Source organism: Muntiacus reevesi, chromosome 3 (assembly GCF_963930625.1).
Source record: "Muntiacus reevesi chromosome 3, mMunRee1.1, whole genome shotgun sequence".
NCBI lineage: Eukaryota > Metazoa > Chordata > Mammalia > Artiodactyla > Cervidae > Muntiacus > Muntiacus reevesi.
In genome coordinates this window covers 170,995,296-171,013,338 of record NC_089251.1, presented here as the reverse complement: position 1 = coordinate 171,013,338, position 18,043 = coordinate 170,995,296, and the positions used below count along the sequence as shown (strand labels likewise).

Sequence of the window (18,043 nt, the reverse complement as noted above, 5' to 3'; positions counted from 1 at the left end):
GCAACGACTCCGATCTCCCCTGGGGGGGGGCTCCCTTTTCTCGTTCTCCCCTCACTTTCGGGGAGGCACCCCTGGGTGGACCCCTAGCTCCTGTCCTGATACAGGAATGGGAGGCGCCCTGGGGGTCGAGGTGGGCGGCTCGCCAAGGCTCCGGCTGCTCGTCGGGTCCTAGCAGCCTGGGGGGAGATGCTGCTGCAAGGCGTGTCTGGGGCTGCGCTCATGTGATGAAGCGAGGGAAAAACAAGGGGGAGGAGGAGGAGGCAAAGAGGTGGCTTTTTTTTTTTTTTTTTTTTCTTTTAAGGAGTTTGCCGCGAGCGCGTCTCCTTCATTCGCAGTCTGGGCGGGTTCGGAGGAGCACGGCGGGAGACTGAGGCGCTCTTGGGACTTTGCAAGTGCACGGCTTCTGGCTCTTCTCCGCGTCCCTGCGACTTGGGGAAGGCGTTCACTGAGCGGCTAGCCACCGGAGAACCGCAGACGAGCCATGGGCGCCGGGAGCTCCACCGAGCAGCGGAGCCCGGAGCAGCCGGAGGCGGGGAGCGCGACGCCCGCCGAGCCCGAGCCCAGCGGCGGCGGCGGCTCTGCGGCGGAGGCGGCGCCCGGCACGCCGGGGGACCCGGCCATCGCCCCTGCGGACCCCGCCACCAAGGTAGGCGCGCTCCGGGCCACCTGCCCGGAGGAGGAGGGGAGGGTGGGGCGGGACGGCGGGGGTCTCTGGGGGGAAGGGGAGGGGGGAGGTCTCCTCGATCTCCGCCTGCAGTAACTTCCCGGCTGGTCCAGCCCATCTGCAAACTCGCGAGCCTCAATCCCTCTTTCTAGGCTTTTCAGGGTTTTAGCGCCGGGGCGGGACCAAAGGATCCGCGAGCGCGGCGAGGGGGGCTTGCATCTTTGTCGTGGGTCTCCTGGGGAGGCGACTGCGCCATCCGCAGTAATAAAATTCGCCCGCTGCCCGCCGCTAACGGAGCCTTTCTCCACGCTCTTCCGGTGGAGCGACCCAGCCCGACACCGGCGAGCTGCCTGTGGTGGGGGTGGGGGTGGGGGGGTGTCTGCGGAGCCCTGACCCCCAGCCAGACGTGTCGAGCCCCCCACCCCGTCTCCCCACGCGGAAAGTCAGCTGTTGGGCCGTGACGCGTGTTGCAGCCTGGCGACTCCGCCACCCGTGGGTTCCCCGCAGCGCACTGCCCTCGCTACCGGCTGTGTCTGGAGCGACCGGGTTTGGTACCCAGTCCTCCTGCGGCAGGCGGCTGAAGCAGACAACACCGCCTTCCCGACGCAGAGAAAGCCGGGGGTGTAGCTCAGTCGCCGCCAAAGAAAACCTGAGCCGACGCGGCATTTCCAAAAGGAATGACAGGGTTCGCAAACACGGCAGCGTCCTCCTTTTCGCTCAGTTCGCTGGACTCAGTGGGATAAACAAATACCGGAGTAGTTAGAAGTTCTCAAAGGATGCAGTCGAAGGCGTAAGGGAGTAGTCCCTGTCTATTCCCGTCTATGGAGGCAGTGCTGAACGTCCTAGACATTTTGCATTTTATAGTCTTAGGTCTTCGAGGCTGCAATATTTGTTCTTGGCAACTGCAGCCGCCAAGATTGTGACTTGTCCAGATCGTTGTTTTTTAGATCTGTTTTCCAGCATGTATGTTCAGGCTTCACCCCACCCGTTTTATGATACTTTTATGGGAAGATGTGGTTAACCATACTTAATACTTAAAAAGAAAAAAGAAACGTGTCAAATTTAAGAATATACAGAGTACTTGAGGACCTTTAAGAGTTATCTCAGGAAGTATAGATACTTACAGTGTAAGGGGAAAAAAAAACCCTGAAATCTAGGTAAAAATCACAGAATTATGACCTCATCGCCTTGACCTTTTAGCTGTGGTAGTCTAGCTTGGATTGGAGAGATTGCTTTTAACTAGATTACCTCTAGTCATTAACATACCTCCTTGTAAAACCCATGGTCCCTAGAGCTGTAGATGCTTGCAAGTAGCTACTATGCCTGGAATGCCTAGATTCTCTAAGATTTGCTCAAGAAATCTATCCTTTTGAGGTCTCAGTTTTATGTATATATGTGTATTTATTTGGCTGCATAATATCTTAACTGCAGCATGTGGGATCTAGTTCCCTGACCAGGGATCAAACCCAGGACCCCCCCATTGGGAGCTCAGTGTCCAGACTTCACTGGACAACCAGGGAAGTGCCTCAGTTATGCTTAAATATTTACTGTATCTCACTTTTTGATGTCAACTACTGTCAAAATGGCTGCATAACCAGTGTTTAGAGTCCAGTAATGAAAGTAATTGTAAGGCATAATGCTAAAAGCTTGCAGTTGGGGAACATTTTTTTCTTTGGCTTTTACCAGCCCTTCAGGTCTTAGTAACAATCACACTAAGATATGGTACTTATTCTCTTCCCAATAAACTTCTGTGTATTCGTTTAAAATATTGCTTCCTTTCTGTTCTCTTTATTTTCCTTCCATAACATCATCCTTCTTCCTCTTTCCTAGTCACAACCATCTTGAAACAGTGAGATGACCTCCTTTAAAAAATTACTTAAATGACATCCTGAATATCATTGAACTTTCTGGCAGACTGCCCAGTTATCAATTTGGAGACAAATCAATACACTTACATGTACATGTTAGAAAACGTGTAGTTTTTCATTGTGACTAGCAAAATCTATTACTCAAGTTTTGAAGACCTAAGCCTTTTCAAAAGGACGCTCTAATTAAGAATGATTCAGCATGTAGCTTTCGTCTCCTTTCTTCACCCTATTCAACCCTAATTTTGGACCTCTGAGTAATTTCATCTGCCATTCTGGATTCCTATAGCACCATGGACCCTTCTTGCAGTTTCCATGTCTGTGGGTTTAGTGACTTGATGAGTAAGTGTTCTCCTGGCTGCTATGAATGCTCCACAAAGGCAGGGACCGTACCTGGGTTTGCTCATAACCGGTGATGCTCCTTGTGTGGAGTGTGTGGCTGGCATGTAGGATGATCCTGGTACCTTGATTTTGATTGGAGGCAGTCAAGTTGGGGAATACCTTGGTCCATCTGCTTTCTTTTTTAAACTTTTAATTTTGTATTGGGGTATAACAGATTAACAACCATCTACTTTTTCTTTGACTTTATCATTATGATCTGTCTCACTTATCAGATAGTGACTCAGTCAACGTCAGTTCTGGTTATTCTCAGACCAGGTGAATATTTAGCAGAAAACTAAGATTTGGGAACTCAGCTTTCTTTTTCTTTAGAATGGCTTGTTTACCATTGCATTTCAAAGTGCCTTTAATCTCAAGTAGACAAATGCATGATAAATGCAAGTGACTCAAATGAGACCACTTCATACATTGAATTAGTGATGAATTACATCTTGAGCTTTTTTGATTGGGTCTGTGGACATCTGGGGAGGTTTAGACTAATATATCCCCCTCCCTCTAGCAGAATGCTGATCATTAATTAAAGGCTATTAGCAGATTTTTTTTCTCCTCCACTGGTAAAACTTGATTACCCAAGCCTAACATTTAGATGCACTGAGACAAATCCTGATTTTATCTGTGATGTATTTTAATGGAAATGGAAAGAGTCTTATCTTCCAGTCAATCTTTTACAATCTTTGTATGTTAATTGTGAAGCAAAATGGCTTGATTTTCCAGGTTAAATTTTGAGAGTTTGCCATTTTGATCTCTGCAGGGGACAGGAAGATTAGACCACCTGAACACAGGTGGTAAACAAAGCCTAATGTTATTCATCAATTGCCTGGTTTCATTCAGGTAGCAGCACTGGGTGGAGTTGGCCAATGACGAACTTCCTGTTCTCTGACACATCTGGATTTCTGGAGCCAAGCTCCAGGCTAAATCTGGACAATCACAATCCTCTAAATTAACCTTTCTGTCTCTTCTGTTTAGTGATTTAGAGCTGGAAATGAAACAGTTCTCAGTTCAACAGTGTAAGGCCTACCTCCCTGGCAGGTGGGGAGACAGAGACACTTGTTTGTGTCTCAAGCTGCGGTTCCATTTGGCTGCAAAAGCTGTGACTCAAATAGATGTATGCAAATAGAAGAATCTATTGTCCTGAGGAATAGAGTTAAGGATGTCGCTACCTTTTGTGCATTAAACAGACAATTGAGTCAGCCAGTTGGATTTCCTAATTCCCGTCCCAGCCTAGGGTATGTGCTCTGTCCCACTTGTTCACTAGAGATGGCTATCATGTGATTATCTCATTGGTTTTACGTGGAAACGGCCAGAATTTAAGATTTCAAGAGAGTTATATGTTAACAGAGTGATGTTTTCTGGGTGTGGCTGCCTGTGTTCGTATGAATTTCCCTCAGATCATAAGAGGTGCTACTTGCTGATTAGAATCCAGTCTGGAGATTGGAGTTGTGGGTGTGAGGATGGTCATTTAGGTCTGAGAGTTGGTGGGGGCTGCGTTGCCGTCCCTTGAATCCATTATAGGCTTTTAGGCTCTTAGATGTGTCAGATCAGCAGAGATTTCCACTTGGAATACTTCCCTGGGCTAAGGACAGCCTCCAAATGTGCATCCTCTCTGAATTCACTGTGTGTCCACTAATCTCTGTGCTGGGATCACTTTAGACTACATTAAAAGGATGATTCCAGTTTGGTATCTTATAGGATAATTGATAAAATGGAAAAAAATATTCTGTTTTAAAAGGCATTATGAAATGATTTCATTTTCTTTATCATTTTTAACACCTGTTCAGTGTTACAGAATACCAACAAAAGGAAAATCAGCTAAATAGTAATTCTTTAGGTTATAGTCATTCAAGAAGTGAGAAATTAGAACTTACAGCACTTAGCAATGTGAGAAAAATACATCGGTACTTTTAGCGCATGAAAGCTATAAAACTAAATATCCTTGAAGCTAATTCTTAGTTCTCTCATACCTTAAAAATTATAATTTAGGAGAAGTTTCTTTTTAAAATAATTTAATAGAAAGATATGAAAAAAGCTGGGTTTGGGAGGGAGATGCATTATATCTTATGAATATGAAAGCGAATTTTCAATAAACTATTTTAAAATCTATAATTATAATTATTTGTCTTGTCTGTTTAGATTTTGGGACATTTTCCTGCAAGTTAGTACCTTATTAAAGAATGTAAGAGTAGGGATTTATACCTGTGATCCTACCTGTTAGTACATCTAATAAAAGGATTAAGGTGAAGATATTAATCTGTAATAATTTCAGCTATATATAATTTCAGTTATATATACATTTATATTTCTTATCATGAACAATTAAGTTAACTTATTTAAATCTGACTGTTGACCTGACAGCATCATTCTTGAATCATAAAAGGCTTTATTAAAAGATGATCAAAAGCACTTGCTTACTCTTATTAAAATGATTTATTTATTTATTTGGCTGCGCTTGGCACTCGAAGTCTTCCATCTTCATTTCAGAACAGAGGAACTTTTTTTTTCTAGCTGCCGCGTGCAAACGCTTGTTAGTTTCGGCTTCTGGGTTCTAGTTCCCTGATCAGGGATTGAGCCGGTAACCTCTGCGTTGGGAGCCAAAGTCTTAGCTACTGGTTCACCAGGGAAGTCCCTAAAATGATTTTTATTTAAAGTCATTGCAAACAAGATTCATTTAATGTTTGTTTTTCTAAAATGTTAATGTTTGAGAACTTATAATTTGTAGAGGATGATAAAAAAGGAAAGTATCCTATTCCTCCCACCCCTGAAGTATTCACTGTTAACGACAGTTTGAAATCAATGTTGGTTGTTTCTTGCATATTCTTCTAAAACCTTTATGCCTGTGCAAGTATATGAATAAGAATAGCTCTGTCTTTTCCTTTTAACAAATGAGATCCTACCACATAAATTCTGCAACTTTAGGGTTTGGCTGTCTTTTCATATCAGGATATAAAGATCTCCCTTCGTTCTTATTGGCTACGTGAATTTCTCATTTATGGATTGAAATACCACAATGATTTAACCAATCCCCTGTGTATGTATTTAGATTTCCCTAGTCTTGTTATACGAAATTGGCACAGGGACTATCCTAGTTCAGACGTCCTTGTATGTGTGCAAATGTATCTCTCGGAGAGATTTCTGAAAGTAGGATTGCTGGATCATAGGATTTCTATGCATTTTAAATTTTGATAATCCTTGCTAAATTTACTTTCCAAAGAGATTCAGCCACTTTGCATTCCTACTCTGTGCAGATCGACACTTACTTTCCTATGCCTTTGCCTCAGTGGATAGCAGATTTTCTAGTATTTGCCAATCTGTACCTCAGTTGGCACCTTGGATTCCCTCAATGCATTTTTAGTTATGAAGTTGAGTGCCCTGTCAGATGTATTGATCACATGCATTTCTTCTGGTCAGCCCTTCATCAGGAACTGGACTGGCTTTCAGAACATCATAGGGGATAGTATGCTTACCTGTTGAGTTCTCAGTTACTTAGTCGTGTCTGACTCTTTGCGGCCCCAGGAACTGTGGCCCACGAGGCTCCTCCACCCATAGGATTTTCCAAGCTGGAATGCTAGAGTGGATTGCGATTTCCTCCTCCAGGGGATCTTCATGACCCAGGGATTGAACCTGCATCTCCTGCATTGGCACACGGATTCTCTACCACTGAGCCACCTGGGAACGTAGTTAATTTTAAAAGACTTTCCCCTCCCAGAAATTAATCAGAATTGGGAAATAGCAAGCTTAGAATAAAAACAAGGCTGAGGTATTGTTCCCTTTCCTTCCCAAATTAGTAAACTGGCTTTAATTTTATTTGCTTGGATCGACTTTGCAATGACCTACTTCTTTAGCTATCAATTTAAAAATGTCTCCTCTGGGAACAATCTAAAATCATCCAGTTGCCAGAAATTTCTTCATACATCTGATCCATGAAATGTTGGAATCAGGAATTGTGGGCAGTAGAAATTCACTTCCTGGGAAAACAGTAGTCCCCTCCCCTGGGCGCCGTTCTCAGTTCTCATAACAAATGACAGCCTGGCTCTGTTAACTGGAATAAATATGTTTTCCCAGAAAAACGTAGGTGTTCAAAGCACTGGAAACTACATCGTCTTTCCCGGACACTTAGGCTTCTCTTAATGCGAGTATTCATTCAAGATCAAAGGTTTTTTTCTTCCTGCAGTTTCTTCATGATGTTGTGTAAATGAGAGAAGCCAAATTTTAGGAAGGAGAGATTACTATAAATCAGTGGCCCATCTGCTGTTTCTTATATGCAGGCATGCAAATTGTGGGCGTCCAGAGAGATTACATTTTCTGTGCTTCCCAAACCTGGCTGTGTAGTTGAATCACCTGGGGAGCTTTTTAAAGACCCCACCTGCCCCCCTTCTAGATTATTCTATCAGAATTCCAGGCCACTCGAGCATCTGAGATTCTGTAGCCTTGATGCTCCTCCGGGGCCATAATTGTCTGGGGTGGTCACTGTTGTCTGGAGGAAGCGGGTTATGGGGTGTCGGAGCTGAGGGAGGCCCTGCAGAGCTGACGGCAGCGTACCCTGAGCGATGTTGGTGCTCGTGTGGGTGGCAGAGAGGGTTTCAGAAGAGTAAGGGGGAGAAAATAAAGGGAAACCTCTCCCCGACATAGTTTCACTCCTTTATTCTGCTGTCTTGAAACCAGACGTGCTGCTAGTATGAATAGTATTGTTCTTAATGGAATGTACTCTTCAGGGTAAATGAAAGTGAAGTCGCTCAGTCGTGTTGGACTCTACGACCCCACGGACTGTAGCCCACCAGGCTCCTCCGTCCATGGGATTCTCCAGGCAAGAGTACTGGGGTCGGTTGCCATTTCCTTCTCTGGGGAATCTTCCCGACCCAGGGATCGAACCCAGGTCTCCCGCATTGCAGGCAGGCGCTTTAACCTCTGAGCCACCAGGGAAGCCCTGGAATGGAATCAAATGTTCTTTTCTTTTCTCTGGGCCAGGATCTACTTGTCAGCATTCACGTTTTTGTTCCCACCTGATGCCTTTTAACCGTCGTCCCTCATTTATCATATTGGAAACATCACTTGAGTTGATGGGCCGTCTATGGGGTTGCACAGAGTCAGACACGACTGAAGCAGCTTAGCAGCAGCAGCAGCAGCATGGGCTTCATTTATGGCCTTTGGCTGGTCCGAATGTCGGGTGAAGAGATCTTAACACCTAACCGAGTTGTTGAGGAGGAGCCCAGAAGAGGGCTGTCTGGCTTTCTGCTCCACGTAGTTGCTTTTCTGTCTTGATTTCATTAACATTTCTCTACTGGCTCCTGGATTCCTGGAACTGGGGATACGAAGAGAGGAATCCAAGAGCTTGGTGCTTAAAAAAAGGTCAAAGCGCTCCCTTTCATGTATTCGTCTCTTCGACCCATTAAAATGGATTATTTTCTGTCTAGAGGAAGAGGTCTAAATTCATTTTCCATACTGGTCACTGTTGTTCCAGTACCATTGATTAAATAGTCTCAAGTTTCCGTATTCACATATATGTTTGTTGATTTTCTTTTACTTTAAAATTTTTTGTACTCTGTTTATTTGTATACATAGTTAAAAGCATTACGAGAGTGGCTGAAAATCTAATCGATTCTAATGGCAGATCGTGGAATATTTTTACATTCTACATCTTCAGGCACCGTTAGGGCTTGCCCTGGTCTCATGGCTACGGTAAGTTTTAGTGAAAAGGAAAGTGTTAGTTGATCAGTTGTGTCCAACTCTTTGTGACCTCATGGTATGTAGCTTGCCAGGCTCCTCTGTCCTTGGGATTTCCCAGGAAAGAATACTGGAGTGGGTTGCCGTTCCCTTCTCAAGGGGATTTTCCCAACCCAGAGATCGAACCCAGGTCTCCCGCATTGCAGGCAGATTCTTTACTGTCTGAGCCACCAGAGAATATATACATAAATACTAAAAAGTGGGGAGCCTGTGTTGTCTTCAGAAGTGAATTTGTTTTCTTGGTATATAATAATATTATTCATTAAAAATAATCATTTGGGTATTTCCTAACGATTTACACTATGAAAGGCCCTGGTTCTAGATGCTTCAGGAGGTAAATAACACAGCATTATCCTTGAGCACCTCATGATCTAGGTGAGGTATGGGGTCCCCAACCTTTCTGGCACCAGGGACTGGTTTCGTGGAAGACAGTTTTTCCACGGACCGGGGGTGGGGAATGGGGATGGTTTGGGGTGATTCAAGTACATTACATTTAGTGTGTGCTTTATTTTTAATCTAATGCCATCGCTGATCTGACAGCAGATACCTGTCTGGGGCCCAGAGTTTGGGGACTCCAGCTTTAGAGGAAAGATTCAATAACAAAGATTTAAATAAGTTGGGCAGGCAATAGAAGAACTGCCATTAGTTGGTACGTGTCTGTTTAGTGAATTGTCTGGATAGCTGATGTACAAAGAAAAGGCGATTTTGCCAAGTGTCACAAGCAGATAAAGGCCATATTAGTCAGGAGGCCTGAAGGCACAGGGCATATGAAGGAGCTGAATGTTTGTAAGAGGATAATGGGAAGATGACCATAGAATTGCAGGCAATTATGCTAAGAGCCTCACAGGCTGCAGAGAGCCGTCGAAGTGGAGGCTTCTCATAAAAGAAAGCAAAGAGGCAGACCCTTTCACACTCAGCAGAGAGGACGCCCCTAGGAGCGTGGGGGGCAGATATTAACCCGAGCGATGGGATGGGTGCAAAGTGTAGGCTCAGCACAGGGGCAACCAAAAACAGCTGAGACTTCAAGGCTTGGAATATGGAGTGTTCCAGTTTCTCCAGTAGACAAGGAATTCCCCTCCTAATGTTGATTTCCGTTGTCTATTGCTGTAGGCAACCATGCCAAACAACGACTTACACCAGGTGTATCTTTAGAAGAGAGAGTGTCACTTGACAGTTATAGCCCCCCCTTTTTTTTAATGTAAGGAAGAAGTTTGCATCAGAGTCTAGGAAAACGACAGAGAGCATCCGTGAGATCAATAGCGTGTCTCTGCGTAATGACCTGCGCCAGCCCAGATCACAGGCACTGTGAGCAATCCAGGTTGGCGGAGTGGGGAGCCCCCAGGGAAGGTTAATATCACAGGATAAGAGCTGATGGCACCAGAGGAGCTGAGAGTGGTGGCTGGGGAGAAGGTGGAACCAGTGAATGATAATCAAAGAGAAGACTCGATAAAACAGATGGCATTGGGTCGAATAGCCATTGGGTCACTGCTTCATCAGGCGACAGTGACTAGTTTATCCCCGCATCTGGGTCCACGTAAAAATGAAAGAGGCTGATGGTTGACTAGCATCTCTTCCATTTGTAGGCAAAGAATCTAGGTGGCTTGGGGAATGTTTATCTTCACTTTCAAAGAAGACATTTCTTCTTCGCAATTTTTTCCACCTCCAGTGTATGCCCTCTGGTGTGTCGTTGGAGGACGATTTATGGTTTGCTATTTTTCTTCATGTCTGAGCATATGATTTCTTATTGAATCGAGCCATTACATAAGGCTCTGGGTTTTGTCTGCCTCGCGATCAATTTTCTGTCCTTACTCCTGATATTGACCATCCTTATTGATGACATGTTTCATTACATCCTTGATAGTTTTACTTGCTCTTTGAAATACATATTACTGTGATGCATAAAGCAATAACAAAACATAAAACAATGTTGGTGTATGTTATGGTGCTTAGCCTTTTTTTATTTTTTTGCATTTTCGGTTCTGGGTGTTACTTTTTCACTATGGTAACAAACTGCTCGTATAATGCTTCTTAAGGAACATTTGTTTGAAATTATCCTTCACTTGGGTGTGTATGTAAAGCAGTCTTATTCCACACCTGTAATCCTGAATGCTATGCAAAGTTCAGCCTTAGATGTGGTTAAATTTGCAATGAATATGTACTGCTATACCAACTCGGGTGGAAATGAGGGGATGGAGAAAGGATTGTAATCTACAAGAAACTGCTAAGGATTAGATAGTTTTTCTGTGATGAATTTTTCTTAATTATTTCAGAGACACATCTAACCAATATTTAGACATGAGTTCCTGACTCCTGTAGTGTTAATCTAAATATCTGAATGGAAATTTTTGTTCTTGTTCTGCTCTGTTTTATATGAAGTCAGTTACTGAAAAGCAGTGGAAAATGTTACCAATAAACTTTACTAAATCAGTCCTGATTATTAAGGTTTTTTTCCTCCAATCCTGACAAAAGCTAGTATATGATATTTATTTTTTTAGTATATGAAATTTAAACAAAATACTTGACAGTCAGGAGGGCAAAACTCAAATTAATTTGGCTTTATAACTGATTTTTTTTTTTTTTAACCTTCAGGAGTTTGTTTCCTTTAAATTCAGTTTGATGGCAGTGTTAGATCTGTCTGTTTTGCTTACAATATAGGAAATTTGTTTTGCTTTGATTAAAATGCAGATTGATTGTTCTTTTGTTATTAATTTTTGCTATTAGAGACACACTAAGGTCTTTCAAAGTGCTCAAAAGGTTTTTGTCCTAAATGGAGCTAAGAGCACCCACAATGTTATCTAGAATTGCAACAGTGACAGAGGTTTCAAGTCACTTTTGGAACTGTGCCCGATAAACAGTCCTCCGGGACAGAGAGGAATTCAAAGAATGCTGAAGTATTCAGGGAAGTAGGTCATGGTTTAAAGCATTACATTTGTCAGAGAAAGTTTCTCAAGCAGTCCCTGTGATCACTGGATCCCTGCTAATTTCTTACTCAGGGCTCTTTAGTCTTAGGCAAATTAGATGGCTAAATTAACTTGTTGGTCTCTAGGAGGGCTGGACTAAAAGTAACAGATTCCCCATATGCGTGTGCTCTCCCAACACCAAAAATAAAGAGCTAGGGCTATAGATGGGCTCAGACAGTAAAGAATTCACCTGCAAAGTGGGAGACCTGGATTCAGTCCCTGGGTTGGGAAGAGCCCTTGGAGAAGGGAACAACTATCCGCTCCAGTATTCCTGCCAGGAGGCTCTCGTGGACAGAAGAGCCTGGTGGGCTACAGTCATGGTGTTGCAAAGAGTCGGACATGACTGAGCGACTTCCACAGGGCTATATATGAGCGACCAGAAAGTCACAGAAGTAAAAAAAAGAAAAAGAAAATCACAGAAGTGATAAGTGTTTTTTCTTAATCGCACAATCCTAGAGTAAAAATGTTTTGAAAGTGCAAAATAAATAATGCAGAAATTATTTTGCATTTAAATGTTTTAAAGATGCAAAATAAATAAGCAAATATTTATTTTGCATATTTTAAAAATGTTTTAAGTAAAGAAACAAATAAATAAATTCCATACAGCCAGATGAAACAAAAAAAGAGTGAATAGGCAGATGATGTGTAAGTATATTTAGGAAAATTGGAGTACCTTTTAAGTGAGCTGGGGATCTGTCTTTGCCACCAGGATTAAGGACGTGGGGACCCACTGATCCCCTATGTGTGGCCATAGCGCCCACAGTCTCTTGTGGACTTAAATTTGTGGAAACCACTTCTTGCCGTGAATTGTAGCTGAGTGCCAGACAAAGAGGCACTAATATGACAGGCTCAAAGGCGAGAGAGTGCACATACTGGGGTACCAAGAAATGTGGCACAGAGGAAGCTATGGACTGAGTGTGCCCCTAGAAATTCATATGTTGAAACCCTAATCCCCAGTGTGATAGTGTTAGGAGATGGAGTCTTCGGGAGGTAATTAGGTCATGAGGGTGGAACCGTCATTAAGGAATTAGTGCCCTTTTAAGGAGAGACACCAAAAAAAAAAGAGAGAGACAGCAGAGCGCTTACATCCTCTTCCCACCCTCAAGTGGTACCCTCTACAAAGCAGGTAGGGAACTCTTGTGAGAGCAAAATCAGCCTGCACCTTAATCTTGGATTTCCAGCTTCCAGAACTCTGAGAAATAAATGTTTATCATCTTGGCCACTCAGTTTATGGTAATTTTTCATAGTGATCAAGCTAAGACAGAGGAAATGGAATTTATGGTGAATTGCTGAAGAATGGAGATGCTTAGGAGAAGAAGGCAAGGAAATAAATAATTTTTAAGTAATAAAAGTAATAAAATAAGGGGGCAAGAGAGAACCTCACCATCTTAGAAGAAATACTAAGTGAAAAATAGTCTAGAAGTTGGGTTAAAGATTTCTTTTTGGAGGACTTCCCTGGTGGTTCAGTGGTTAAGACTTCGCCTCCCAATGCAGAGGGCATGGGGGTTTGATCCTTGAACCAAGGATCAAAGATCCCACATGCCATATGACCCTGAAAACAAAAAATAAAATGGAAGCAATATTGTAAAACCAAGATTCCACATGCCGTGTGACCCTGAAAACAAAAAATAAAACAGAAACAATACTGTAACAAATTCAGTAAAGACTTTAAAATGGTCCACATCAAAAAGATTTCAGTTTTTAACTACAGGACTTTTGCAGAAACTTTAATATGTTATTATTAATTATGCCTCTCCCAAAGGGGACATATAATATGCATCTTTACCCAAATGCAACTGGGAAATGCCAGGCTAGTGAAGACACAATTAGAATACAGTGATTGTGAGAAGCCAAGAGAGGTATCTTGTGGCTCTGCCTTGGAGAATTTGAATACCAGTGTGTGACTTCTGCATTAATTGAAATTGGCGGTGTGAAACTGCCAATTAATTAATTGAGATCTACATCTCCATTTGTTAGGATGGAGGTGAGGACTTAACTTTATTTCAAATCTGAGATCTAGAGAATAATTCTGAGATATTAAGGAATTTTGTTCTCTTTTGGACGAGGGGAGCAAGCAGCATGGATTTTCATTTCATTCATATAAAAATGATTGCCTTTTATATGCAATGTTTAAATGAACTAAATGTAGAGAGATTCTTACACTGATTAAAATGAAAATAAGGGATATATCCCAGCTTTTAAATGTACATGATTTGGGAAATGCCTCAGATTATCCTAAGATGAAATAGATCATATTTTTATATCCTTAATAAGTTATGTCTAGAATTCCTGATCTATTTGGTGGGAGTGGCAGGGAAAGAGAAAGAAGTAGAACATTGAGCAACAGCAGGATCTTTGAAAATTTGGAAATTGAATATACTTTGGGTTCTCTTCATTTTTCAAATAATCTAGATAGTTTGCATATTAGATTTAGTTTTTATTTTCAATGTGTGGTGAGTCCGATAACCATCGACTCCATTTCTGTGGCACTTAATTAATTACCCATAGGGCTGAACATCCTACCACAAGTGACATTATGTCCTAAAACTCTCCCTTAACCGTATTTTCTGGGGCCAAAGACAATTGGACTACTGTGGAGTTAAATGCTGTAAATTATTGTGTTCCTCAAACCCTCTCCAGCGCCTGCAGTGAATACTGGAGGTATTGTAACTGTATGTGAACTTGAACGAAGATCAGGCGAAGGTCAAAACAGAGCCTTCTTGAATGGAGCTGCAAATTCTTCTTCTGGCAAATAAGAGTAAAGGGAAATGTCACCCGCTTGTTGCTTTTTATGGTCATGAAGAGGGAAAAAATCCCTGAAGCCTCTGATTCCTTTGCTATGAGCTGACCAAGCTGGCTTATTTCGGCTTCGGATAAGAAGCTGAGACGCACACTGATTTATTTTTTCCTTGAGTCTGATCAAAGCAAATCAAAGCAAATAACAGCATCCTGGGAGTGTAACGAAGCTAAATTTTTAAGAAAGTCGCTCCTTTGGAAAACCTAAAAATCAATATTCTTGTAAGATTGCTTCAGGCCATTTAAGTGGGAGCAATTCAATCTAGGCATAAAATGATGATTCCTGCTTCTTAGTAAACCTTTACTAATATTGTACTTATATTAAAAATTAGTTCACATAGAAATATGGGTACTATCCCCATGCAGTGGCCCCTACTTCAGCGTGACGTTTTGTGTTTGTGCTCACACAAAGCGTGAATGTCCTGTGAGTGAAAGGGGAGCCTGCCTGTCAGTTCTGTGTCCTCTGCCCATATTCAAGGGCCCTTCCCACAGTTATTTGACTGCGTGCTTCTGGGTTGATTACAAGGGTGAAAACTGTAGGGGATTAACTAAGGCCTAAACCTTAAGGATCAGGCATATGTAGAAATATGAAAAAAATACAGTCCCTTTTCTCACTGTCAGCTCACTGACGTTTGTTGGGCTTAAGTACTATTAGGTGTCAGATGGTTTTGGAGGGCTCTTGTCCATCCTTTTTCCTCTTATTGTTCAGTCATAACTTCTATGAGGTAAGTGGTATCATTCTGACTTTAAAAGGGTGCCAACAAAGTAAATATTTATGAAACTTTTGATTCACTAACTCTTAAAAAAAAAAGATTATTTATTTGGCTGTTCTGGGTCTTAGTTGCAGCATGCGGGATCTAGTTTCCCTGATCGGGGATGGAACCCAGGCTCCCTACACTGGGAGTGCAGTGTCTTAGCCACTGGACCACCAGGGAAGCCCCGTGATTCACTGACTCTTGAGGTCTTCTCCTGGTTTCATCAGCTCCTTGGGGTGGGGCTGGTGGGAATGAAACCACTGCGATGTGAACCTGGCCTTGGCTGTGATGCTGAGGAGGAGACAGCTCCTGATACACTAGACCCTCCTCAGATCCTGGGACTTTCTGCCTCTCTAGGTATTATTTTAGAATATCTCACTCTATGTGCTGTCAAGTAAATGGCAAATGATTTATCTTTGTGGGCCATCCAGTTATTTCAAAGCCTGTCCTCATTCTTTCTGGATGGGAAGATAACTGATGCCAGACTGTAAGAGCCCTTTGGGGTTGGAGGCGAGTCACGACCTAAAGAATCCTCTCCCCTCATTTTTCTCTTCCATTTGGGGGCAACTGAATGCCAGGCACCTAAAACCACCATCTTCTCCCTTCCCATTTTGCTCGGTCATCCTGACCTCCCAGCACATCATCTGTCTGTCCTACTGTACCCGTGTAAACCCTGTTCCGTATCCTCCCTAAGGAACATCCCCTGGCTAATTTGTCCATCCAGGTCAGGGCTTTGTCCTGCTGGGATACTGTCCTCTTCCAGGGTTTTAATACCCAGTTATATCCACCACATGCATCTATGTGTTGGACAAGTTCACCTCAAAAACAGTGTTTTCTTCTGTCCCCTTTGCCTGCCTCTTCTTCCCATAAGGGAACTCTCTGTAATGCTTCAGCGTCTTAATAGAATGGTGAATGGTGTCACTGTCTAACTGGCTCTTGCCTTTCATTTGCCAGTATCTAGGCCATTGGGGGCTTCCTAGGAGGCTCAGTGGTAAAGAAACTGCCTGCCAATGCAGGAGACGCAGGTTTGATCCCTGGGTGGGGAAGATCCCCTGGAGAAGAAAGTGGCAACCCTCTCCAGTGTTCTTGCCTGGGAAATCCCATGGACAGAGGAGCCTGGCGGGCTACAGTTTATGGGGTCACAAAGAGTCGGGCATGACTGAGCGACTAAACAGCAACAGCAGACCATGCAGGCCATCGTGAAGTCCCATTGGTTCTAGAGCTGCTTCCTCAGACCTTTGTCTCAGCTTCCCTGGGGGCTCAGATGGTATAGAATCTGCCTGCTATGCAGGAGACCTGGGTTCGATTTCTGGGTTGGGAAGATCCCCTGGAGGAGGGGATGCAACCCACTCTAGTGTTCTTGCCTGGAGAATCCGCATGGACAGGGGAGCCTCATGGGCTACAGTCCATGGGGTCGCGAAGAGTCGGACATGACTAAAACTAAGCACAGGCACATGCAATAGAATGCGACATTAGTCTTCAGACTAGTCTTCCTGCTCCTAGCCATTTTCCTCTGTGTATGACCGCTTTATAGATACCGTTAGATGGTAGAAGTACCTGGAATTCTGTGATCTGGGTTGGCGGGGCCGGGGGGCTCTATCTACAGGTGTATCTGTCCTTCCAGACTTTTCCTCTTTGCCCCACTACACACCTATGTATTATCATTTATTCCTCACGTTGCATCTTGGGGATTGGAAAAGATAAAAACCAACGGTTTGTTAGCGGCTTTCTTTTGCTCTTTCATGTATTTTTCTTTCATGCAGTCAGTGAATGTAGCAATACAGGGAAGCTCTTTTCATTGCCTTTGTTTGATTTTAAATATTTTTGCATGAACTGCAATAACTTGGCCTCCAAGAAATGTCTACATAACTGAAGTCAACTTTCTACCACCGTGGGCATCTTAAGATAAATGCAAACTGTGGCATCTTGATCATATTTGTATAGAAACATAGTTTGGGCTATACACTTATTTCATTCTTAGGTTGGTTTTTGTTTTAGGAATTCTATCTGAAGCAGAAGCATATCCAGTTGACTTAAAAAGTTGAATCATTTGATTTATTGGCATTTTCAACAAGCAGGTATCTGGTATGAATTAAATAAAGTTCAGAAATTCTTTGTTTTCCGTTTCCTCTCCCTACCTCCAAAAAAGAGAAAAATCCCTAAAGCATTTTATAATTTCTATCAGTTGAAGCCATTCTTTTTTTTTTTTTTTAATGATTTTATTTATTGTTTATTTTTGGCTGCGCTGGACCTCTGTTGCTGTGAGGACCTTTCTCCAGTTGCGGTGCTTCTTATTGCAGTGGCTTCTCTGTTGCAGAGCATGGGCCCTAGGTCCCTCGGGCTCAGTAATTGCGGCACAATAGTTGCGGTTCCCAGGCTCTGGAGCACAGGCTTAGTAGTTGTGGCGTAAGGGCTTAGTTGCTCCAAGGCATGTGGGATCTCCCAGAGCAAGGATCAAAGCCTTGTCTCCTCCATTGGCAGGAAGATTCTTTATCACTGTACCACCGGGGAAGCCCGAAGCCAGTCTTTATCAGGAGTGCTTCTCAGGTGGAAACATCCCACAGGGTGACCTCGGTCCCTTCCACAATTTTTTGTTTTTCTTTTTTTAAGCTGAAAAGACCTTTCACAACTTCAAGTCTAAGGCTTTAACAAGTTTTTTGGGTCTTGGTTTCCTTCTTCTTCAGAATCTAAACCCATTTTCTTTGCCTGAATATAAAAGACAGTTTATTCATTGAAGTTGTTCACCTTTAGATTTCCTCTTTATAGGTGAAAAATGTATTCATATGACTTTTTCCAGAATCTTCTCTTAAATTTTCTCTTTGACTCACATGGTGATTCTCTGAGAGTTTGGATCACTTAATGGCAGGAGAAACCCACTCCAGTATT

At 43.0% G+C, this 18,043-nt stretch overlaps 1 protein-coding gene across 1 annotated transcript in view; it reads left to right on the top strand.

The window, feature by feature from the left end:
- Positions 1–323: 323 nt before the first annotated feature.
- AKAP12 (A-kinase anchoring protein 12) overlaps positions 324–18,043 on the top strand; it is a 106,983-nt gene continuing 89,263 nt past the window's right edge. The window contains exon 1 of the mRNA XM_065931120.1: positions 324–646. Coding sequence (XP_065787192.1) covers positions 482–646 — 165 coding nt within the window. The 5' untranslated portion in view covers positions 324–481. The remainder of the gene's footprint in view (positions 647–18,043) is intronic.